This window comes from Pollachius pollachius (assembly GCF_949987615.1).
Source record: "Pollachius pollachius genome assembly, chromosome: 1".
In the NCBI taxonomy this organism is placed as follows: Eukaryota; Metazoa; Chordata; class Actinopteri; order Gadiformes; family Gadidae; genus Pollachius; species Pollachius pollachius.
Window position 1 is genome coordinate 10,970,542 of NC_136934.1, and position 26,180 is coordinate 10,996,721.

The window sequence follows — 26,180 nt, forward strand, 5'->3', positions numbered from 1 at the left end:
CTGTTCTATGACATAGAAAGCTAACTAAAATGATGTGAATGCGATCACGGAACATCTAGTGATCGTAAGAGACTACCTTTGCGTTTCCCATTGCAATAAGACACAGTTTATACAAGTTGTTGAATAAACTGTAATTTCTGTTTTTATTGAAGCTGGTTTTGTTTATAAAGCAATTAAATGCACTTTATAAATGCCTCCCTATGGTTGTCTCCTGGTATTTTGCTTGTCATTCTTATCTTATTATAAGCATCTTTAAGTGTTGAATAAACCCTGCCTTGGCTGAGCAGTCATCATAGAAGAGACGATAAAATAAATGAATGTAGACCACTGTGTGTCATTTGAATGTAATGTTGGCATTTGAAATTTGGGTGGCTTATTTGACTTTAATTAGGTATTTCATAATGCAGCCAAGAGGCTGCATAGAAACAAGCCTCACCTTCACCTTCCGATCGCCCCCAGACACGCACAATGTCTCGGCTGCTATGGATACAGAGAGGGTACAGGTGCAGCCACTGGCTGGCTTGTCCATGGTCACGTGGTCGCTTCCCAAGGAGAGAGAGAAAGTGGTTTCACACCGACACAGATTTCGCGGAAGAAGGGTTGCGGAAAGACGTACCTATATTTTAACTCTCCGGGAATAAATTAAACGAGGCGAGATTAAAAAAAAACTAAGGTGTGTCTCATGTGCAACACGAAAGAGGGGGGCGACTTTTTTTAATTTTTAAATCGCAGTCGGTAAATCGAGGCGTGCACCCGAAAGGATTCTGCATGTATTTTCTCTGAGTGTTGTGCGGAAGAGTGTTGTAGATGCAGCCGTCGTGTTGCTCTGTTGTTCACGCATGATGGGAAATGCTGCCACAGAGCCGTGCGTTGTGAATTGTCAGTGTTGGTGAGGCTTCGCCGGGGCAGCGGCGGTGCGTGCGGCAGACCCCATCCATCCATCCATCCATCCAACCAACCAGCAAACAGCAGACAGCCAAAACAATACCCAGGGAATATGATGCACCATACAATTGGGAAATATAAACTTTGTGCGCTGGGCTCAGCGTCTTCTCAGCGGCTGGGACATTGAAAGCATGGACAGCTACAGCAAGAACAGCGAGGAGATACAACACGAATGTTAAGGAGTGCAGAACATACCCGGTGTTTTGATTGTGTGAATATTCCGCTGGACATTACGCACACCCTGAGGGCATTACGCACACCCAGAGGAACCTGTAGCCGGGACGCCTGGCTGTGTTGTGATGCGTCTCTCTTTCCTCGCTAGTCTCAGTTTTGATTTCTACAGCAGCACCGCGCTATCCTACCATGACTCGCTTCGAGGACGAGCCTTCCAGCCGGTATGGGGGGGGTTGTCCCCCGGGGCCCGGCCGAGGAGGGGGTCGCCAGCCGGGCCCTCCGCCACCAGGGTTGCGGTTGTACAAGCAGACCATGGCACAGAGAGCCCGGACCATGGCTATATACAACCCAATCCCGGTGAAACAGAGCTGCCTCACCGTAAACCGCTCCCTTTTCATCTTCAGTGAGGATAATTTCATCCGAAAATACGCCAAAAAGATTACCGAGTGGCCATATCCTTCCTTATCTTTACTGCCGGCCGCTTGTTTGATAATTGTTACATTATTGTATATGGGTCGAGATCACACATGTTTTGAAGTTGAGTTACTTCCGCTGAAAGCGCAAAAATCATATTTTGAAAGTTGAATAACCATATAAAGCGCGAAAGGTACTTTGGATTACAACATGTTGTTTATTTTTTTGCGCTTTAAAACGGTATTTTCATTAGGTGTAAAACCTCACTGGTAACCGTCCCGGCGCTGTCCATGGTGCTCAACTCTAATCAGCCAATAGGATAAACACATCTATTAGCGCGGTTCCCCCCCTGTTGCGTGTTTGTGTGCGTGTGTGTTCACTACGTGTAGACCTACATGAAGCGGTGAGTGAACGCCACCTGTGGAGCTCCATGTGCACCTCCATGTAGGCCTCACACACTCGGTCTTACACAATGTAGGCCTACTTTCACATTAGTCAAGATAAGCGCCAAACTCACATGTGTGTTACTGTTTTGAGAGGACGCGTTTTTCGTAATTAATTAACATTGAAGATGAGGTAAGCAATTTATTTTTGAAACATTTTTTTGACCTATTTGTTGAAAGTCTCGTTTCACCCTGACAGCAAAATCAAACGCTCTGCCAATTCAAATTAAAAAAATTGAGTATTTTCCAGAAGGCTAAACATAGTCTAGTTATTGCTATAGCTAGCGAGCTAGTCGTGTGTTTCGGGGAGGCCTGAAGGAAGGGGTGGCATTTTTTGTTTGGGTAAAATGTTTAGCTTAGTACTCTTGCTGGTTTTTCCAAAGTTACCTACCCCATCTTTTCTAGCTAGGCCACTGGTTTGAGACATCCGTACTCAATACAGACGTGAGCACACACACACACACGCACGCACGCACGAACACACTTACACAATGTCCACTCACACGCACGCACACATGCGCGGACAAACCCCCACACTCCCCCTAGGGGATCCCGGGGTGGTGGTTTTATTAAACAACAGCAGGACTGCAGAGAGAGAATGTAAGTGTTGTGTTTGTGTGTTTGTCTAAGAGTGAGCATTTACATGTATTGTCCTTGTTCTATTGAGGATACATTTTCAAATAATTAAATAATAATCAGATAATTTTCAGTTGTTCTCAAACAACTTTGCTATAATGCTGTAAAGTGGCAATTATTTTTTCAATTAAAAATCCATATTCTAACTGTTAAAAAATGGGCATATTTTACCACCAGGTGGACACTCCCACTTGTGATGTCACTAAAGGAAAGATTATGAAATCGATTGTGATGGTGAATCAAGAGGTGATCACATGTGGTGGTAAAATAGGGCCCCGTTAACATGCACATACCAGCACACTGTGTTTCCTGGGGACTTCCTTAACGGCATCTCACTCCATTTGAGTACATGATCCTGGCCACCATCATCGCTAACTGCATCGTTCTGGCCCTGGAGCAGCACCTGCCTGCCTGTGACAAGACGCCCTTGTCAGAACGCCTGGTCAGTCGACTCCACACTTGCTCTGTATTTATCCATATGTCTTTCTCTCTCTATTACCTTCACTCTCTCTCTCTCTCTCTCTCTCTCTCTCTCTCTCTCTCTCTCTCTCTCTCTCTCTCTCTCTCTCTCTCTCTCTATCTCTCTATCTCTCTCTCTCTCTCTCTCCCTCTCTTAATCCCTCTGTCTGTCTCTCTTTGTCTCTCTATACCCTTCTTTCTCCTTATATATGTTTCTTCATCGATCCACCTAGCCTCCGTGGGGTAACCCGGGTACTGGAGTAAACGTAATGATACATAACATAATGAGTATGCTAATGAGTATGCTAATTATCCTAACGACTGTAATCTAGTGTCACCGGGTTTCCCTCTCAATGTAAACGTACTGTTTGTCAATTTCTTCCTCTTCCTCTCTCTCGTACCTCTCTGTCTCTCTTCTCTTTCCCTCTTTCTGTCCCTCCATCTCTCTCTCTCAACATTTATCCATTGCTCTCTCTATATATCTCTCTATCTCTCTCACTCTCTCTCTCTCTCTCTCTCTCTCTATTCCATCCCCCTCTCCTCCTCTTTCACTGCTGTCCTATTCTTATCTAGTTAAACTAATGTAGACAGGAAGTCTGTGATGATGACAGGAAGTGAGAGGGTGAAGGGAACCTTGTAGGATATAGAAGGCGGTGCATTACGTGAGAAATGTTGGAAATATTGGAACAAAACCCAGATAGGGTTGAAATTGGGATAAAATCGTAATAGATCATCTTTTTTTAAGCTGGTGTTATGGTATTGATTGTACGAGCGGATCTCTGTTGTATGGCTCAGTGGGCGACAGAACCCCTGCTGAACAGCTTTGATCCATCCTACCCATGGTTCCAGCTCCCCCTACCTCCCCCTCCCTCACCTCGCCCACACCCCATCCAGTGTGTAAGCCTCCGAAGGATCTTGTCATAATGACTAAGCGCTACAAGAATCCCCCTCTCATCAAGGCAGTCAGCTCCACTGAGGCTGTTTCTCAGGCAGGGAACACTGTGGTAGACATGTGGTAGTTCGTGTGGTAGCTATATGATATCGGTGTGTGCAAATAGTTTAGCCAAAAATATTTATTCAGCTAAACAATTCAAGAAAGGGGTTGTGTTGTTTATAAAGTTGCTCTTTAATGAAAAAAACGTAATCCACATAGGATAGGATAGAAATGTCTTGTTTTTAAATTTCTGAATTGTAAACTGTAAAGTGTGTGGTAATGATCCAAAACTGTGCACCTACAAATCGACCAGGAGGACTGTGTTCTTGTACCCCGCCTGCACTTTGCTATTTTATTGCTATTGGGCTTGTCGTTGTGTTATTGTGTACCAATTTATTTTATGCTTGTAAGCTCTCACAGCTGCAGATATGTCAAGGTGCTTATATATCATTATGGCTTTGATTATGATGATGATGAAGCTGAGTCTGTCTGTCCCCCCCCCAGGATGACACAGAGCCCTACTTTATTGGAATATTTTGCTTCGAGGCGGGCATCAAGATCATTGCTCTTGGCTTTGCCTTCCACAAAGGATCCTACCTGAGGAACGGCTGGAACGTCATGGACTTTGTGGTGGTGCTAACCGGGTGAGTAGCGCTTGCTCGTGATAGCGGGTATCTGTTATGGGATTGAGGCTTGTATGGATGCTAACTCATGTTAGCTGCTAGGAGCTAACTATCAGCTCTGAATAGTGGGGTGGGGGGGGGGGAAACAAGTTTGTGTTTTGTGTGTGTGTGTATGTGTTTGTGTTTGTATGTGTGTGTGTGTGTGGTGCGTGACTGTGTGTGCGTCTGTGTGTGTGTGTGTGTTGATTGTATTTATAATGGCTGCAGCAGAGCAGATGCAGCATACAGCGTTATTTTGTGGATCACAGATACTGTTGTTTACATTGATATGTGCTGAATCCAAAAGAGATCCTTTTGTATTGGCTGCAGAGTGACTCTACCCACAAACAAAACACAGGTTCTCTTTGTGTAAATTCTCCCTCATGTAAATGTACAAACCGAAAAAAACAAACAAGACTCATGAAGGAGCAACTGTGTCTCTAATGGCTGTCGGTCTCTAGTTACTTGAGGGACAGAAAGCCATCAGAGACAGAGTAGAGTCTAGCAGCAAGGGAAGGGATGAGGAGAGATGAGAGGACACACACACACAGAAGGGAGGGACAAGGGGAGGGGGAGAGATGAGATGGGTGAGAGAAGGTAGGCGGAGCGAGGATGGGAGGGGAGGGGAAGAGAGATGAGAGGAAGAAAGGTGGGAGGGCGGCCTCGCGGTAGGGGATCGGCAGGTGAGGTTCCTTGGTAGGCACCCAAGGGACCCCTACCACCGCCCCCCAGGGCCCCACACAGCACCTAGTGGCTCTGAGTTATTTCAGCCTCATCTACAGGGGTTTACATCAGTTGTATCTGGGTGACAAACAGGTGGGCCCCCCCTGCCACCACCTCATCACTGTCCTGACCTCCATGTTTTTTCTCCTCTCCCCTCTCTCCTCTCCAGCCACTCAACTCGTCTCTCTCCTCTCTCCCCTCCTCTTCAGCCACTCCTCTCTACTCTCTCCTCTTATCTCCTATCATCTCTTCTCTCCTCTCCTCGCCTCTCAAATCTTCTCCCCTCTTCTCTCTCCTTCCTCCTCTCCAGTGACTAACTAGTTACTCCTCGCCTCTCTCCCATCTCCTCTTGCTTCTCCAGCCACTAGTCAAGTCCATTTCCTCTCTCCATTCTCCTGTCTCCTCTCCAGTCAATAGTCGCTCCTCTCTCCTCTTTCCCCTCCAGAAATTAGTCAGACTCTCTCACCTCCCTTCCTTTACCCTCTCTCCACACTCCTCTCTCCTCTCCTCCTCCCTCCTCGCTCCCCTCTAACGCTCTTCTCTCTCTCCCCTCCTTTCTTCTCTACAGTCACTTTCTTTGCTCTCTCCTCCTCTCTCCTAAAGCCTCTCTCTCTCCACTCTGGACACTAGTCGCTAACCTGAGGCCTGCTGTTTGAGCTCATGGCTGAGATGGGAAAACCAAAGGGTGTGTTAGAGGCGATTTTGAATAAGAATGAATAAAAGACTTCACCAGTCAACTCCAAATCTCTCTCTCTCTTCCTCAACCCTCTCTCTCTCTCCCTTTTACCATATTCGCTGCATCGTTTCTTCTTGGCGTGCACCCACGTAGGCTGCATGCGTGACTGCCTGTGTGTGTGCGTACGAGCACTTCCTGCTCCCTGAGGCGGGGGGGTATTGAGGGCTTGTGAGAGTGCTGCCACAGTGACACCGTCGCTGCTGTCGTATCGTCTTACACCGCATGGAGAAGGGAGGGGCCCCTGTCTGGCAGGGAGGGGCCCTAGCCCGGGCTTGATTACATTGTGAGCGGGGGGGTGATTGGAGGACGGAGCTGGTGGTGGACAGCGTTCTGCTCTTCTTATCGCCTCCAGTGCTCTCCACACAACCCACTCCGGCTACGATGGCCGGGTCTGCGTCTTTGCTCAGCTCAGGGTGTGCAGCAGTGGACATGATGTTTGTGTGTGCATGAAGGTTTAGGGTGTGGTGGCGGTAATGGTTTGGGTGAGGCACAACTACATGCACAAACCTGCACACACACACACACACAAACACACACACATGCACGCACGCACGCACGCACGCACACATTCACACATTCACACATCCACACATCCACCCACAAAACAAAACAACATCCACACGCACACAAACACACACACACAGACACACACACACACGCACGCACGCACGCACATTCACACATTCACACATCCACACATCCACACATCCATCCACAAAACAACATCCACACACACACACACACACACACACACACACACACACACACACACACACAAACACAAACGCACACACACACACACTCGTGCAGCAAATCACTGGCATCAGGCGTCCATTTCCTACAGGATGTGCTCCTCACAAGACGCTCCATTTAGCCATTAGCACTGATTAGTAAGAGCACACACATTCACACACACACACACACACACACACACACACACACGCACACACACCTACACACACACACACATACACACACAATATGGTCATCGCCCAACCTCAATAACTCTGTCGTCTTGTGATATGTGGACGTATGACAGACCAACGAGGGGGCATGTCTCATTCTAACGCCATTAGCCAATAACGTCAATCGATTCCTGGGACCCCTGGCCCCTGGTGTGTGTGTGTGTGTGTGGGTCATCCGTCACTCGGTGGTGGAGCGGTCGGTGTAGCGCTACACATACAGTGGGGCAAAAAAGTATTTAGTCAGCCACCAATTGTGCAAGTTCTCCCACTTAAAAAGACAAGAGAGGCCTGTAATTTTCATCATAGATTAACCTCAGCTATGAGAGACAAAATGAAAAAAAAAATCCAGAAAATCACATTGTCTGATTTTTTAAGAATTTATTTGCAAATTATGGTGGAAAATAAGTATTTGGTCACCTACAAACCAGCAAGATTTCTGGCTGTCACAGACCTGTAACTTCTTCTTCTTTAAGAGGCTGTTTACCTGTATCAATGGCACATGTTTGAACTCCTTATCAGTATAAAAGACACCTGTCCACAACCTCAAACAGTCACACTCCAAACTCCACTATGGCCAAGACCAAAGAGCTGTCAAAGGACACCAGAAACACAATTGTAGACCTGCACCAGCCTGGGAAGTCTGAATCTGCAATAGGTAAGCAGCTTGGTGTGAAGAAATCAACTGTGGGAGCAATTATTAGGAAATGGAATACATACAAGACCACTGATAATCTCCCTCGATCTTGGGCTCCACGCAAGATCTCACCCTGTGGGGTCAAAATGATCACAAGAACGGTGAACAAAAATCCCAGAACCACACGGGGGGACCTAGTGAATGACCTCCAGAGAGCTGGGACCAAAGTAACAAAGGCTACCATCACTAACACACAACGCCGCCAGGGACTCAAATCCTGCAGTGCCAGACGTGTCCCCCTGCTAAAGCCAGTGCATGTCCGGGCCCATTTGAAGTTTGCTAGAGAGCATTTGGATGATCCAGAACAGGATTGGGAGAATGTCATATGGTCAGATGAAACCAAAATAGAACTTTTTGGTAAAAACTCAACTCGTCGTGTTTGGAGGAGAAAGAATGCTGAGTTGCATCCAAAGAACACCATACCTACAGTGAAGCATGGGGGTGGAAACATCATGCTTTGGGGCTGTTTTTCTGCCAAGGGACCAGGACGTCTGATCCGTGTGACGGAAAGAATGAATGGGGCCATGTATCGTGAGATTTTGAGTGAAAACCTCCTTCCATCAGCAAGGGCACTGAAGATGAAACGTGGCTGGGTCTTTCAGCATGACAATGACCCCAAACACACCGCCCGGGCAACGAAGGAGTGGCTTCGTAAGAAGCATTTCAAGGTCCTGGAGTGGCCTAGCCAGTCTCCAGATCTCAACCCCATAGAAAATCTTTGGAGGGAGTTGAAAGTCTGTGTTGCCCAGCGAAGGCCCAAAAACATCATTGCTCTAGAGGAGATCTGCATGGAGGAATGGGCCAAAATACCAGCAGCAGTGTGTGAAAACCTTGTAAAGACTTGCAGAAAACGTTTGACCTCTGTCATTGCCAACAAAGGGCATGTAACAAAGTATTGAGATGACCTTTTGTTATTGACCAAATACTTATTTTCCACCATAATTTGCAAATAAATTCTTTAAAAATCAGACAATGTGATTTTCTAGATTTTTTTTTTTCATTTTGTCTCTCATAGCTGGGGTATACCTATGATGAAAATTACAGGCCTCTCTCATCTTTTTAAGTGGGAGAACTTGCACAATTGGTGGCTGACTAAATACTTTTTTGCCCCACTGTATGTCCATCTGCTACAAGACCCAGGTAGACACTAATTCGACCATATATCTGTCACCCCTGGTGCTCCCGTCCAGATCAATACAAGCTATCGATCCTATCGCAGAGGGAATAGAGGTCCTCCTCTTCATAGCAGCGATGTGGGGAAGGAGGTCCTGGGACTATGATAAAGACACACTGTTTCATTTCGGTTTCCAATTGGAAACAAGTCTTGTGGAGAGTGTTGTGTGTGTTTTGAAAACCAACTCTTTCAGGAAAAAACATCGAAGCTCTCTTCTTCTCGACTCAGTTTGCACATTTCATGTTCATCAATCCCATTAAGTTGCTGAATCAATTAAGTACTTTCTTATCGTATCTTATCGCTTCTTATCTCATCTCATCTCATCTTCTTGAGTACGATTCTATAATATTATTGACGCAAAGCCGCTGAACGTTTCTGAGATGTCTGTCGCTGTTTGCGATGTCATGGTTTGATGTCATAGATTGTTGCTGTGCGATGTGTGTGTTGGATGTGCTCTGTGTTTGTGTGTGGAGTTGCTGGAGTCGTCACTGTCATTTAAAAGAGCATCAGTCAATACTGCAGAGTTGATGTCATTATTACAATCTTAAAGAGGGTCAATACCAATTTATACTCTTGGTTGGTTTGCCTTGTAGGTAACACCCTCAATTACATTTATTGGTAACAGTGGGTAAATTTGATTTAAAAAAACAAATATATGGTTTTAGTAAACTGTATTTAAAAAACAGTTATAACTGTTCAGGCAATAGAAACAACCCATTGCTTATCATGAAAAATTTTATTCCCTTTTATCAAATGTCTAATTTTCAAATCTGTGTTTGTTATAGCTGTAGAAGTCGACCATCATCTTCTTTTAAAACCTCATTCCAGCAGAAATTCGCAAGCAATCAGCTTTAATCCAAAAGAGAATACCGTTTTTTGAGTGTTATTGTGTAGGTGTGTTGGTTCTCTGTGTGTGTGTGTGTGTGTGTGTGTGTGTGTGTGTGTGTGTGTGTGTGTGGCTGGGGGTGTGTTTGTGTTTATTTGTTTTCTGTGGTTGCATTTCCTCCAGCAATCTGGATGCCTGTGTTCCCATCTCTTCTCCACCCCAGGGGGAGTATATTTTGTGGCCACATCCTCTACAACAGACCCCCCCCCCTGCCAGTATCCATGTAGCTCAGCTGGAAAATCCTCTACACCCTGTCAATGTCCATGTAGCCCAGCTTCAGCATCCCTTTGCTTCAGAAGAAGGTTGTAAACATTCTCATCTCAGGACCCAAAAATTATAGATCTATATCCATGGGACCCCAGCACCACACACCTCAAAGAACCCAGGGCACACCGGAAACACAGATCTTCTGCTGATTCAAGCATGCTCTTTCTGGGCGTTCTCAAGCTGCAGCCTCACCTCCAGCTGGGTATGGGTCCTGTCCCATTTGTTTAAGAAACTACCCTCCTTTTTATAAAGGGCCCTCCTTTTTATAAATCCATGTAGCTGTAGCCGCCGCCGGTGTGATCAGTGTGTGTGTTGGGATCCACTCTTGCCTGGCTAAGGTAACCTCAACACTCCCCGGCTCTGATGGGAAAATCCATACCCCGCACTTAGTAAAAAAACTGACTCCTCCATCATAATGTGTGCTGCCGTGGGAGAGGTGCCGCCCTGAACAAACACCTTAGCAGGTCCATGTTTTTGGCTTACGATGTTCTGGAAAGTGGAAGGTTGATGGTTGGTTTCCCAATGCCAACCAAGTAAAGAGAGAGAACCTTGAGCAAGATGCCTATCCCATGTGTTTGTGTGTGTGTGTGTGTGTGTGTGTGTGTGTGTGTGTGTGTGTGTGTGTGTGTGTGTGTGTGTGTGTGTGTGTGTGTGTGTGTGTGTGTGTGTGTGTGTGTGTGTGTGTGTGTGTGTGCGGGTGCAAGAAAGTAAACACACATAGGGGCACAATAATCGGTTGATTAGGGTGCTGACTCCCAGCTGAAAGGTTCTAGGTTCTAACCCCAATGTCTAAAGTCTAACCTGTAGGCCTCGTGCACAAGATGCCCCCTAACCCTTACCGGCTCCTTAATGACATAGCCGTATTCATTGCAAGTAACTTTGCATAAGAGAGTCTGCTTGATTACTAAATATCAAATAGCAGTGTACTGGAACAAATCTGAGCCAGCCAAATTGTGAAGTTGTGCCTCAGAAAGTCCCAGTGTGTATGACGTGTACTGTGCACGTGCTCTGTAGCATGTAGTGTGTACAGTCGGGCCACTCCAAGACTCCCTGCAGCTGAGGGCCATATCCTTAGCAACCAGAATATTGATTTATTAAGATAACAGGGATGCCTACGTGTTGTGTAAAAGCTTTGTGATTTGTTGAGAAGAATCTCCCCTCTCTCTGTATGTCGCTCTGTCTCTCTGTCTCTCTCTGTCTCTCTGTTCCTTGTCTCTCTGTTCGCTCTCTTCTCTCTGTGTTCTCTCTCTCTCTCTCTCTCTCTCTCTCTCTCTCTCTCTCTCTCTCTTCTCTCTCTCTCTCTTTCTCTCTCTCTCTCTCTCTCTCTCTCTCTCCCTGCAGTGACAGCAGGTTCTTTACCATAAGCATACCATAGTAACATGCTGTTCATAGTATATTATATCTTATCGATAAACATGCCGTCTTTCTATTATTATATTTTACCTCTGCTCTAACACACAGGAAATAGAATGCACTACAGTTACAGTAGTTTAAGTTTGTGAGAACATTTTTGTCATCCAAAATTCTGATTTTGACTGTTTAATTTTTTGCTTGATTTACATCAACATATGGATTGGAATTATGTTGAAACAGAGATTTTTTGTTACATGTTACATTTGACAAATGTAACATGTATTGTGGATGACCCATTGTACCATGCTGAGTCAATTCCATATCTGTGCTAAAGGGCCTAGCTATTGGTGCCCCAGTTTGCTGTGATGGTGCTCAGGTATTCAACGCTCAGCCTCTGCCATATTCAGGTGCTGAGGTTGTTTATAACGAGGAATACACTGGAACTCTGGACCCCTAGGACCAAGCCAGGGGCCACTCCTTAGCTAACACACACACACGCACGCACGCACGCACGCATGCACGCACGCACGTTTGTCATCTCGTCAACAGTGGAGGAAACAGATGAATGATTGATGAGGCTTCAGTGTGGATGAATAAGAGCAGTTGGATAGGTAATGATAGAGGGAGGAGGACCAGATGCAGCAGCTCTATTTTCCCTTATTACACATTACATACATTATCCTAGAAGTATTTATATCTTAAGATGCATAATGATTACTAATGATGCTGTTATGCCCAGCCATCTCTACATTATCCCATGAAGGGGGCATTTGAATCTCCTCTTTTAGGGCTCCCATAAACTAATGGACTTACATTATGGTTCAGATATCGATGTGCTTCTAGCCTCAGGCATTACTGAGTCAGGGAAACTCCTCAATGAAGTTAAATCAGCATCTATAACATGGCCACCGGGCAGTAACACACACACACAAACACACACTACTGATGGCACAGTACCTTTATGTTACCCTGTGCGTGTGTTTCTGTGTTAGTGTGTGTGTGTGTGTGTGTGTGTGTGTGTGTGTGTGTGTGTGTGTGTGTGTGTGTGTGTGTGTATGTGTGTGTGTGATAGAGTGTGTCTGTGTGTGTTTGTAATTTTGTGTGTGTGTGTGTGTTTACTTGGATGTGTTTTTTGCATGTGGTCGTGGTCAAAATGTGAGCATGTATTGCATGAGGGCGGAGTCAGAATGTAAGCATGTTGAGAATGGCCATGGCGGCATAGTTAATCAAATTAATCAGTGGAATAAAGAGGATTGATCAGAGGGCAGATCTTAGAACTGCTTATTGACTGACAGACATACAGTCAGTCAGATAGACAGACAGACATTCAGACAGTCAGTCAGATGGACAGCCAGAGAGACAGACAAGCGGGCAAACAGACAGACGGATAGACATAAAGACATAAAGACAGACAAACAGACGGACAGACGGACAGACAGACAGACAGACAGACAGTTTGAGTTACACTCAAACTGATCGAGGTAGATCGAGGTAGTCGTGTTGTTCTGAGGAAACATCAGCAACAAACTTGTTCTCCATATCTGTTGGTGATGCCTGCTCATTAGTTTAGAGTCAGCGATTTTCTGGAAGCGATCCTATTCAACCAGGTGTGTAGATTTAAAATACTCTAGCGATAAAGATAAGGGCATTTGAGTACACTTTTCTTTGTTTAATTCATCCTCCCAAATGTTTTCCCTTTCTTATTTTTAGAATACAGTTCTTATTTGGCTTTCTTCCCTTGCTAAGCCCATTGTATTGCTTTTTCTTCCTTCTTTACTTGTTGCACAAAAATATTCATATTTGATTGTACCAAAGAAAGCTCTCTTTTTGTGTTATGTACATGTGTGCGTGTGTATGTGTGTGTTTGTTTGTGTGCGTGTGTGTGTTTTTGTGCATGCAAATGTGCTTGTGTGTGTGCGCCTGTATATTTGTGTGTGTGTGTGTGTGTGTTTGGTGCGACCTTACTGTAAGACCCGGGTCTATCACCGATGCGTTTAGAGCGGGTTGACCTCTGACACTGAGCTCCTTCCACTCAGGTGTTATTGGTGGCCCTAACAGTGATTAGTCTTAGCCCTTTAGCATGTTCCCTAAGCTCACTGGGTGCTCCCGGTTACTCATAGGCTGACCCATGCATTTTAGGGTAGGCTAGGCTAGGGTAGGGTAGGCTCTTGAGCAATACACAAGCTGCAGAGATGTAGAGGAGGGAGAGGGGCTGAGATAGAGGAGTGGTGATGAGAGGAGGAGTGGTGATGAGAGGAGGAGATGAGAAGAGATGGAGAGGAGAGTTAGCTTATGAAGGGGTGTGTATCTATGCTTCTATCTTTTTGTGTATTTTTGTGTATGTTTCTCTGTCCATCCATCCGTCCTTCCGTCTGTGCGGCTGTCTGTTTCTCTGTCTGGCTGTGTGTCGTCTGTCTGTCAAAATGCTTGTTTTGTTTTTAATAGAAAATGGTTCAGACTACCTATCTGCTTGGATTATATTGTTCTGATATATCAGCACAATATAATCAAAGCAGATTGGTAGTCTGATCCATATACGCTATATCTGTATTAGTGATATATATAACCTGGTGATATATAACCTAGTGCCACATCAGTTTTAATAGGGTCCTCTGCAATGAGAAAAAGGAAAACATTTTATTGTTCACATCCACACTTCGTGATTGACTAAGTGCTGCATCATATATGCTGCATTATTAAAGGTCCTTTATCAAGTTGAAATCCATGCAACACCACCCCCCCCCACACACACACACACACCCCTCCCCTCTCTCACCGACCCCCACCCTCTGGAAACGGATGGTTGCCATGGAGACCAACGAAGGGTTTCTATGGCTCAGGGCTTGACTCGAGCAGACTGCAGGGGTATGGGAATTTCACGCGCGCATTCACAATCCAGTCAGAATGGGGATGCAGATAAGGACGAGATCAGCATCAGGACCACAGGCGTTGCCTCGAAAGCCTACGGCCGCCCCTCTCCTGGGAGCTCTGAAGTCCCGGTAGCAGGAGAACTGACTCCCGGTAGCCTGGTGGTTTGTGTGGAGATGAAGTGGCCCGTTTGTCAGGTGAATTAAAAGGTCTTTCACACCGGCACGTTGTCTAGACTGGAGAGGACAAAGAAAACATTGCAGAAACAAAGTGCTTGACTCACTCGCCCTCACTATCTCTCTTCCTTGCTCATATCACTGCCTCTCTGTCTCTCTCTGTCTCTCTCTCTGTCTCTCTCTCTCCATCTCTCCCCCTCAATCTCTCTGTTTGTTTCTGATGAGATCAGTGTTTCTATGGCGATGCTTCTGGTTTATATCCTCTGCTTTAGGTTTTCAAACAAAACCGCAATGAAAACAATAGTTTACATTTCAGGTGGATAGGGAAAATGCCAGGCAAATATTTATTCGTCATAATTTCTTAATAGCTTACACTCCATGAGCAGAGCTTCTCGCTTGGTGATAGAAAATGACATTCTTTAAACAAACACTTGACTTTCTTTTTTACATGCAGTCTAATGGAGCAGCTACCTGTCAACATAATGTCAGAGAGATGGTTAATTCACTGTGTTTACTGAGTGGGTTTATTTTCACCGGTTGACTGCATGTTGAAACTTATTGTTTTAAAAACACGCTCATGTTGCCAGGGTTATGAAAATATGTTAAACCATATATTTCATCCAACCAGAGAAAAACGTATAGCAAATCTTTTTTTCATGAGTGCCCTGGCCACGACAGGCAGAAGCAGTCAACAACATAACCTTTCAGATAGACAACACTCACCAATCAACCAAGCCTTTGAACAACCCTTTAATATCCCAACTTTTCAAAAGTAATATTCTTTCCCCTCCTAAGTGACCTCTTTCTTTCTTTCTGTCTACCTTACAACTGATGATAACACAGAAGCAGCCTCTGCTGCCTACTACTTTCATCCCTTTTCACACCAAGCAGCATTCACAGGCGAACCACAGCAAGATGCACCCCAACCCAGACGCTCACCCTTCCCATCAATACCCGTCACTCCACTGCACCACCTTCCAACCCCGCCCACCCCAGCTGTCCTCGGCCATATCTCAGCTGTCCTTTTAGGAACGAACCCAATTGGCATACTGATGACCTGCTCTATCACTGGCATCAGAAACCGATCCATCACCTTGACTGACTGATCAAACCCCACTTGTTGGGTCAAGACGGGGAACAACCGGCCTGTAGGTTTCCCTGAGCGAGATACCCTTATCTCAACCTACGCCCTCATGTATCTGGAAGAAAAAACTATTTTGTTGTAAATTTCCGGTCTGTTCTGGTTGTGGTTTACCTGGATGCAGTAATTTTTTGGTAGATTTTTATGGGTCCTACGAAATCCGTAGGAACCCTATTGTAATCGTTTGTATTATTATTTTTTCCTGACAAAATCAACCATATCTCAAAAACGACATGGTCAAAAGTTCAGAAAATTGGCAATCGTGAAATGAGTGAGGGATAACACGGATGGGCCAGAATGAACTATAGGTGGCGCTATAACAAGCCTTTGTACTCAACAGGTTGCCATTTCCACTAGGAAGTTGCAATATGTATGAAACTTGTTATACATGCACCATTTTTCATGATGAACAACTTTAACGCTGCAACCCATACGGTTAGACCATTTGGATATAGTGCAGGGACCACAACTTGACCAAACACCCACACATTAAATCCTTTGGTGCCGAAAGGGGTAAAAGCTGCAAACCCAGCACACATGTACCAGGTTACCGTGGGACTATATGGTGTTAAATTCATAGCAATAAGGCTAAAGACGGCAGAGATATACATATTAAAGTGAAATACATGCATATCTCCGATGTTTAAACAGCTCTAACATTGCGTGTAAAACACGTAGGCTTGGCTGTCAAATATGGCTACAAAGGGTAGATTCCATAGTATACCAATTCCAAATTTGAAAAAAAAAAACGTCCGTTTGACAGTGGATTTTGACACAGTATACTTTAGAAACAAGGTTGGTGATTGTTTTGATATGTTAACTTCCGGTAAAGGGTTAGGGTTAGGTTTAAGGTTTGGGTTAGGGTTAGGGTTAGGGCTAGGCCTTAGGGTTAGGGTTAGGGTTAGGCCAGGGTTAGGGTTAGGGTTAAACCAGGCATAAAAACTGGTTTATGCCTTAGGGTTAGGGTTAGGGTTAGGGTTAGGGTTAGGCATACCAATGCCATGTTACCATACCGACCAAGCTCACCATACCTCCACGTACGGAAGACTTCTATTTCTCAAAATATAGGGTTAGGGTTAGGTTTAGGGTTAGGCCTTAGGTTAAGGGTTAGGTTTAGGGTTAGACCAGGGTTAGGGTTAGGGTTAAACCAGGCATAAAAACTGGTTTATGCCTTAAACCAGTTTTTAAGGCATACCAATGCCTTGTTACCATACCGACCAAGGTCACCATACCTCAACGTACGGAAGACTTCTATTTCTCAAAATATATGCTAATCTGCCCATGGCAGTCTACGGTCATACTGTCGGTCATATTGTCATACTGTAGGTCATACAGTCATACTGTCGGTCATACTGTCAGTGAAACGGTCATACTGTCGGTCATACTGTCATACTGTCATATAATAATAATATAATAATAATATAATAATATAATACGGTCATACTGTCGGTCATACGGTCATACTGTCGGTCATATTGACATACTGTCGGTCATACGGTCATACTGTCGGTCGTACGGTCATACTGTCGGTCGTACGGTCATTCTGTCAGTCGTACGGTCATACTGTCGGTCGTACGGTCATACTGTCGGTCGTACGGTCATACTGTCGGTCGTACGGTCATACTGTCGGTCGTACGGCCATACTGTCGGTCGTACTGTCATACTGTCATATAATAATAATATAATAATAATATGATACGGTCATACTGTCGGTCATACTGTCATACTGTCATATAATAATAATATAATAATAATATAATAATATAATACGGTCATACTGTCGGTCGTACGGTCATACTGTCGGTCGTACGGCCATACTGTCGGTCGTACTGTCATACTGTCATATAATAATAATATAATAATAATATGATACGGTCATACTGTCGGTCATACTGTCATACTGTCATATAATAATAATATAATAATAATATAATAATATAATACGGTCATACTGTCGGTCATACGGTCATACTGTCGGTCATACGGTCATACTGTCGGTCGTACGGTCATACTGTCGGTCGTACGGTCATATTGTCGGTCATACGGTCAAACTGTCGGTCGTACGGTCATACTGTCGGTCGTACGGTCATACTGTCGGTCGTACGGCCATACTGTCGGTTGTACTGTCATACTGTCATATAATAATAATATAATAATCATATAATACGGTCATACTGTCGGTCACACGGTCATACTGTCGGTCATACGGTCATACTGTCGGTCGTACGGTCATTCTGTCGGTCATACTGTCTTTCTGTTTGTCATACGGTCAAACGGTCATACAGTAGGACCCCTTCATGGTTAATTGCAACTCCATTTTCAGATCGTTGCTCTGTCTGGTTGTAGTGTTTGGTGGGGTAGTTTTTGGTGGGTTCTTTTCTGGTTGTGTTTTTTTCTTGTCAAAGCCTTCTCTGTCTAGATATATCTATTGTAGCTTTTCTGGGTATATTTGTGCTTTTGTGAGCGTTTGTGTGCTTTTTTGTGATTCCGCTTCACCTGCCCTACGCCACTCCTTGGTTGCGGCGCAGTGGAGTGTGTCATGCAATATCAGATGCAGATGTCAGATGCAGGGTGATATTTATTCCACTTTGCGTGCGATCCCAGCAGAGTGCAACAGGGTGTATGTGGTTGTGTGTGTGTGTGTGTGTGTGTGTGTGTGTGTTTGTGTGTGTGTAATTGTTTTCACTAAATATATACTAAACGTCAATGAGTGAGTTCTTCCATCCGTTGCAGTATCGTGGAGTGTCGCGCTTGTAATAACAGTATCAGAGCCCGGTATGTAAATGACAGCCTAATAACTCATGTTCAAGGCAGTGTAGAGCAAGCGATCGGGCATGAAGCATGGCTTGTTTGGCACCCTCTTCCTGTGCTTGCTACAACGCTGGTTTTTGTAGTGTCACAACTTTTGACAACAGGTATCACATGGAATTGTTTTTCCTATTAAAAAGGAATATTAACCTGCTCACACTTCTGGGGAAACAGTTGATACAGAAGGCTCGGTTTGAGGGATCATCTGGGTTGTTTGTCCCTGTTGCGTTGACTTCTATCAAGTGGGAAATATGAATAATGTATTTGACATGAAATGTTATGCAACTTTGTGCTCCTGTTGATTATCCTATTTCCTCTATCTCGGATGAAAAAGTTTACTTATATTAAATCGTTCTTTTAGAAATTCCCGAACCTAACATATATTTTTAACCTTAAATGATCAAATATTGAATAAGAAATCAAGTCGTTATTTTATCTTGAGCACAATAATTTTTCCTGTTTTTCTATTATCTGGCGTTCGCCTGAGGTTTAGAACAATAACTACCTGTAATGGAAGTTCATTTGTAGCCATGAACAGCATTCTGCTTAGTTCTGCTTAGCCTTGCTAAGCTCCGGCACTGCAGTGAAACTGTTGTCACTGCTGACACAAGCTGCTCTATATGCATGTGGAGAATACACTATCGCTCTCCTCCTCTCTCTCTTTCTCTCTCTTTCTCTCCCCAGCTCTCTCTCTCTCTCTCTCTCTCTCTCTCTCTAGCAAGCACCCTCGCAACCTCTCTCTTTAGCTCTCTGAATATCTGCTAGTGAGTTACACAGTTAGATTGGACACTCTCACACACACACACACACACGCACACACACACACGCACGCACACACACACACACACACACACACACACACACACACACACACACACACACACACACACATGCTGGCTGTCACTAATGATAGTTCTCCTTGGAGGAGTGGAGGAGAGTGTGAGGAAGAAGAGGAGGTGAGAGAACAGTCAGTGAGGGTGGCAAGGGAGAAGATAAAAGAGGAGGGTAAGGCAGAGGACGAGGAGTTGACACGAGGTGAGGACGAAGGGCGAGGAGGAGGAGGAGGTGGTCGGGGAGGAGGTTGAGGCAGGAGGTGATTGAGGAGGGTGACTTGTGGAACCCAGTTATACTTTGGGTTCCACTCTCTTAACTGCAGGTTAAGAGAGGAGGGGGAGGTGATGAGGGAGGGGCAGGGTAGGAGACATTGTGGCGCCAAACAGATCAAGATGGATAGATACAATAAATATTAGGCATGTCTCGACCAGAATACCACAGTTTGACCGGTTGGGCAGATGTATGGGGATATGTGAGGGAGCGAAGGCTAAAGCCCTTTCGTGTCTATCTGGATGGAAGGGAAATGGTGAAAATGGTTGTTATTTAAACTAGTCAGCTTGTAAACATTACAAGGCACATTATTGTTAATGTGGTCTTGTTTATATGACACATTAAAGGCAGCTTTTACATACTGTTCATTGGGCTGAAATTTAGATTGACTTTCACGTGGGAGTTGCATAAAACAAGCATTAATTCCAGCCTTCCAATGTTGCAAATTTTAAGGATACAGTGAGCAATGTATTAACTCGAATAAATATGAACGAGTTCTGGTTAAATTCCCAGCTGTTTGTCTTCCTTTCAAGTATGTAATTGGAGCTCCCAAGAACTTTTCTGTTGCACATCAATAGAACGGACAGATATTCTATTCTCAAAATAAAATCACTTTATTATTTGAATAACAAGTCATATGTTAATACACTTGTCTGGCAGAAAAATGGCCGCTTATGACAAGTCCTTCAAATTGTGTTACTTGGGAAAAATCCCCCCAAAACATAAAATTATATATATATATATATATTTATATAAATAATGAAAGGTCTTATCTGCCGTCTAATTGGTAGACACAGACAGACCTCGGGTGTCTAGTCAGCCGGACCAACTGTGATTGCAAGTAGGGTGTGTGTGTGTTTGTGTGGGTCCGCGAGCAGGAAGAGGGCTTGTGTCACACAGGTCTGAGTGGTGTACTGGCTGTCAGAGTGTGTGTGTGTGTGTGTGTGTGTGTGTGTGTGTGTGTGTGTGTGTGTGTGTGTGTGTGTGTGTGTGTGTCTGGGTGTGTGTGTGTGTGGTGTTGGTGGGGTGTGTGTGTGTGTGTGGGGAGGGGGGGTTAATACATGGCTTCTATTTCAATTCACTCCAGACGGGAAAAACACGTTAGCCAATCATAAACATGTCATGTACAGCTATGTATATTTCAAACTACACCCCCAAGCCTTGCTCATGAGCAAACAAATTCAGACATAAACTCAGTTAAGTTCATGTATTTTCAATTTTGAAGGGTAATGCCCAGCCCTTGAACATGTAGTTCTCAGAATGGTTCATCATTTTGAAACTGTATCCTTGAATCGAATATATATATATATATATATATATATATATATATATATATATATTTATATATATATATATATATCATCTTGTTACATGGTGCTTGGCCTAGCCTAGTGGCTATTAGGCCTTTCTGATGCTCTCTGAACATTAGCACTAGCCTCCTGATGGCTTATTCACAGAGACTGTGATTGATGACCGCCCTGACACCGTCTAAATCATACAGTTGGCCTCATCCCCACCCATCCCTCCAGTAACACCACATTAGACGGAGGGTTCTCGCTCTCTCAGTGAACAACAAGGAGTTATTGTGTGTCATTTCATTCTCAACTTGCTTCAAAGGGAAAACCCTTCAAATCAACCGTTCGATTTATTTTGTTTCGCGACAAATTGTTTCAGATGCACATTTGTTTTCAGTCATCAGAATTGTGCACGCGTGTTGGCTGCCATTGCACACCTTTCTAACGACTGACTCAAAACACATCTTCTCCACTCTATTTTCAGTTGACATTACATTTAGTGATTCAGCAGGTGTTTTTATTGGTTTGGATTGTCTTGCTCAACCTCGTTTTCCTTTAAAACAACAACTGGACAGAGTGCAGGGTAGCTGTAGAAACACAAGCTTTACTCCCTTCCTTCCTCTGTTTCCAGCCGGTTTGGACGTTACTGTGGTCCCTGAGCTCCGTTGTCGAGCGGCTCTAGCCTATTGCCTCAGCGAGGTGACTCGCCAGCCACCGTTCTGTCTATCAATATCGATCTGTGTTATTGATCTCCTGTAGACTTCATCTTCCTCTTCATTACTCAGAGCTCTCTGTGCACAGATCGGATACGAAACAAGGTGTGAATGTCCCGTTAGTCGATTGTGTTAGTGTGTATGTGTGTGTGTGTGTGTGTGTGTGTGTGTGTGTGTGTGTGTGTGTGTGTGTGTGTGTATGTGTGTGTGTGTTTGTGTGTGCTTGTGTGGGAGTGTGTCATTTTATGAGGGTCTAGTTACACTAGCAGAGCCAAATGACAGTGAGGGGAGGGGAAGGCTGGTGTGTTCCTTTGGGAAAGTCCACTTGATATTCGTGTAACATTTGATGTTCTGCTGCCAGGGCAGCAGAGCTGTGGTAACATGTGATGAACTGGGACGACTGTACTGTTGACTAAGATGAGCAGCTGTTCATTTGGGGCCAAACAGTGTGCAAAATGATTTAGCTCATTATCTTCCCTTTTCTCTGTGTCTCATTCCCTTGGTCCCTCCTTGGCTGCCCTTCCTCCCTCTGTCTCTCCTCCCCTCCATCCCTCCCTTCATATCTCCTGCCTCTCTCTTTCCTCTATCTTTCTCTCTCTTGTCCATCGATCGCTCCCTCTCTGCTCCCTCCCTCTGTTTCTCAATTGTCTCTCTCCATCGCCCTCCCTCCCTCCCCCTTGCCCTCCCTCTCAGAACGTACTTCCCAATTTGCTGTTAAATAATTTCTTTTCATTTGTTTTGCATCTAAATCTGTGCCATTGCTGTTGAGAAGAGAACCCATATATATACACACACACACACACACACACACACACACACACACACACACACATAACCTACTAACTGTCTAACACGTGATGAAGAAGCATTTTTGTACACATATTCAAAACCATATCTGGGACTAGCGGCGGATAGAGCAGTAGAAGAAAATTGTACTTCTCAGATCTGCGGCCCACTTGGATCGAATCCCAGGCAGATGATGGATTGAGGAGTTGTTGGATAAGTCATATTTCTCTCCCCATCCCCCTGATCAGACACCCGGGAGTGTCTTAAGAACAGCATTAATAACTGGGCAGGGCAGAAAGAGAGACTAAAGAAATCAATTGAGAGAGAGAGACAAAAAAAGAATTCACTTTTAATGGATCTAATGGGTTGATCGTTTCTTCAGTCAGTGTTGTAATGGTATATTGCAGAAGGGAGAAAGCTGGAATAGTGGTTAAAATTGTCCACTTTGGTGTCTCCTTTGGAATATGTATTACTATTTATTTAGTAACTTATCCCACACTTTAATCCAAAGTGACATACAATCAATTTAGACACATGGTAGGAGTGAGAGGTTATCTATATCCTAAGTTAGACTGTGGACATAGGGGGGATCGAACCCAGAACCTTTAGGCTGGGAGTCAAACATCCGAACCACTGCTACCCTATCCGGCTCCCCACCACATACAGCACTATATATTTGGATCCAGATGCCCCTCCATTTTTTTTAGGCATGAATGATTTTCCGCACAAAATGCCGAGCTGAAAACCTTCTGCAGACACAGTAGTCGAGCAGGTGCAGGTCCCCATTGTTTAACTCACTCAGCGAGGAAAGTGAGATCCCCGAACTGGATTACTCTACTTGCATTCTTATCATGAAAGACTGTATTGGAGCTTTGTCACGACAAAATCTCAGAGGGATAGCCTTTATTAAAGGCCTTTATTGAAACGTGTAGGCGCAAAAACATTTCCATGTATAGATACAATATCTAGTCACATCGCCCAGCTCTACCTGATTGCCTTTGTGGCATAGTGCAGGCTTTATTTCTGAAGCAGTTTTGTCAGAAATATTACTCTCTTTCTTTGATTGCTCCATTTCCTAATCGTGTGTTGGCGCTGTCCCTCTCCTCCTCCTCCTCCTCCTCCTCCTCCTCCTCCTCCTCCTCCTCCTCCTTCTCATCATCTTCCTTGCTTCCATCTTGCTGCCTGTGCAAAGAGTGTCTTTGGATCCACAACCTGGATGTGTGTGTGTGTTGGAGTGCATGTGCACTGTGCAGTGTTGTGAATGCGTGAATGCTTGTTCATATTTCATCATTCACCAACATGCAATATGCAAAATACGTGTTGTGTGTTGTGTGCTGTGTGTGTCTGCGTGTGCGGGTTTGTGTGTGTATTTGCATGTACAAACAAACACATGTTATTCGGGGAGATTGTGTGCCTGCATATATTTATTTTCAAGTGTCTTATTTGCATTTTAGAATTGAATGTTGTAAAACATTATTCAGCATCCATTACTTACATCCTATGCAATTTCTTGTGTGAATCTGTGAGTGCTGTGTGTATAGTTATTTGCAGGTATGGATGGCATGGCTACCATGTCCTCCTTACTGCTATTAACTGTGTGAGAGAGAGAGAGAGAGAGAGAGAGAGAGAGAGAGAGAGAGAGAGTGAGAGACTGAGAGGGAGACTGAGAGAGAGGGTGTGACTGCACTGTGAAAGTGTGTGAAAGAGAGGGAGGGAGAGAGAGAGAAAAAGAGAAGGAGTGAGAGAGTACGTGACTGAGTGAAAAGAGTGAGAGGCTGCTTTCGGCTAGCTCTGTCAGGGATAGAGTGATGGAAAGAGGGAGAGAGGGAGAGAGAGAGAGAGAGAGACTCACCTAATCTTATGAAGTCTTTGATTCGCGTGATTAATATTTACACATATGTATGGGCTTCATTCATATTCTACCCCCTCTGTCTCTGTCTCTGGGGGGCAGGCAGATACCAGCCAGATTGCCTTGGTGTGTTGTGCTAACAGGAAGCTATATAGGAAGCTACAGGTGTGCTAGAGCTATCAGGACTGGCTCTTTGCTCGAAGCGTGAGTAACCAAGTGGGTCCACGTTTGCAGTCTTCTCATGTGGGCGGAGCTTGGTAGGCACAGAGAAAAAACAAGATATATGCTATCATATACAGAATATCGCTGAATAAAGTATTATATACAGTGTATAGGTGTATAAGCTATCATATACAGTACATAGGTGTTTATGGTATCATATACAGTATATCAGCTAATAAGGTATCGTATACAGTAAACAGGTGAATAAAGTATCATATACAGTATATATGTATAAGGTATAATTGACAATATTCTCACAAGGTCTGCTCTAGTACCTTGCTGAGCACACATATCACATGCATCTTCATGTACTATACGTATTCCTGTTACATATGTAATAAAGAAGCAATATCCCACGAGAGGAAGTGCTGTTACACTGAATATCAGCAGGGCTATGATTCAGTCATAGGCACTAGGCCGCAGGTTCAGTAACGATGATAATTGCAGGACCTCGAGTGTGATATTGTTTTTAAACAACATTTCAACAAGCGCTGTTTGTTAGTTAACAGTAATAAGCGACAACAGATTATGATCTGTTTGTTTATGTAATCATTTATTTGGCTCTGCCAACACAAATAGTTCCACAACAGGACTGGGACTGGATGGTTGCCAAGCAACATACAACAATTTTGCTGCACACTAGCTTGCTACTTTGTGTAGGTCTACACGTTACCGTAGGCCACACGTATCAATGTATATTTATCGGTATGTTTCCGTGTATTGTGCAATCAGTGAAATAAGAGTCGGTCTCAAAACCTAGAGAGTAGAGTTGAGTGATACATATGTATTCTCAAATGCCAGTGCTGTTATACACTATAACAGCACTGATGGAATGCCTCTTGTCCAATCAGAATACTTGGTCAGAACTAACTGTTGTATAAACTTTATTCATATCTTTATTTATATCATAATATTATTTATATATTAAATTGTGTGTTACAATGACAGACACGGTAAAACCACAGATACGACAGATACGACAGTACAGCTGAAATACAGGCGACACTGAGGTATAATTAATATCCCAGAAAATGTGCTATATCTTAGTAATGTATGCAACTTCTATGGAATACATTACATGACCAAAGTACATTTTCCTTCTATTTTACATGCACTGAATGTGCGCTTAACTTGTGCTTATACATGTTCCTGGGATGAACATGCGCATGCATTGGTGCCTTGGAATACAGCAATCAGGCGTGCCACTCTGAGGTGAAAGGTTAAATTGGTGTATTCCTACAATCAATGAAAACACATATACTTCAACTGGTCGGACCTGTATTGATCTGAACTGTATCGATCTGAACTATGTTGATCCGACCTGCATTAATCAGAACCCTAGTTGCTTTATTTGAGTAATTGCATTGATATCAAAATATGACAAATTATTTTTAAAAGCAGAAAAAGGTGTAGGACCAGAATGCATCGGTGATCTGCTTCTGTGTTACAAACCAAATATCTGGAGTCGGTCTCAACACTACTACCCTTGATCAAGGCTCTAAATGTATCTGTTTACCACTGCTTTTTATTGAAATGTCTGCAATGGCATATGTATTCCTTCGCCTGCTGATACTTTTACATTGTATTTCCCTATTAAATGATTGTATTTTCTTGTATTTTCATGTGACTCGTGCATTATAGTAAGTACAGCACTCTGGTCGTATTTCTGTTTGACGGGTGCTTTCTTCATTTAATTTATATTTTAAATGAATACACTTTATATAAATAACGCTTTCCTAAATCCGGTTGTTTG

General features: G+C 44.0%; 1 protein-coding gene across 1 annotated transcript in view; it reads left to right on the forward strand.

Moving 5' to 3' along the window:
• Positions 1-1,308: 1,308 nt before the first annotated feature.
• Positions 1,309-26,180, forward strand: part of cacna1ba (calcium channel, voltage-dependent, N type, alpha 1B subunit, a) — a gene marked incomplete at both ends in the record, with an annotated part of 92,269 nt that continues 67,397 nt past the window's right edge. The window contains 3 exons of the mRNA XM_079752788.1: positions 1,309-1,571; positions 2,949-3,054; positions 4,510-4,649. Of these exons, the coding sequence (XP_079608914.1) occupies positions 1,309-1,571; positions 2,949-3,054; positions 4,510-4,649 (509 nt within the window). The remainder of the gene's footprint in view (positions 1,572-2,948; positions 3,055-4,509; positions 4,650-26,180) is intronic.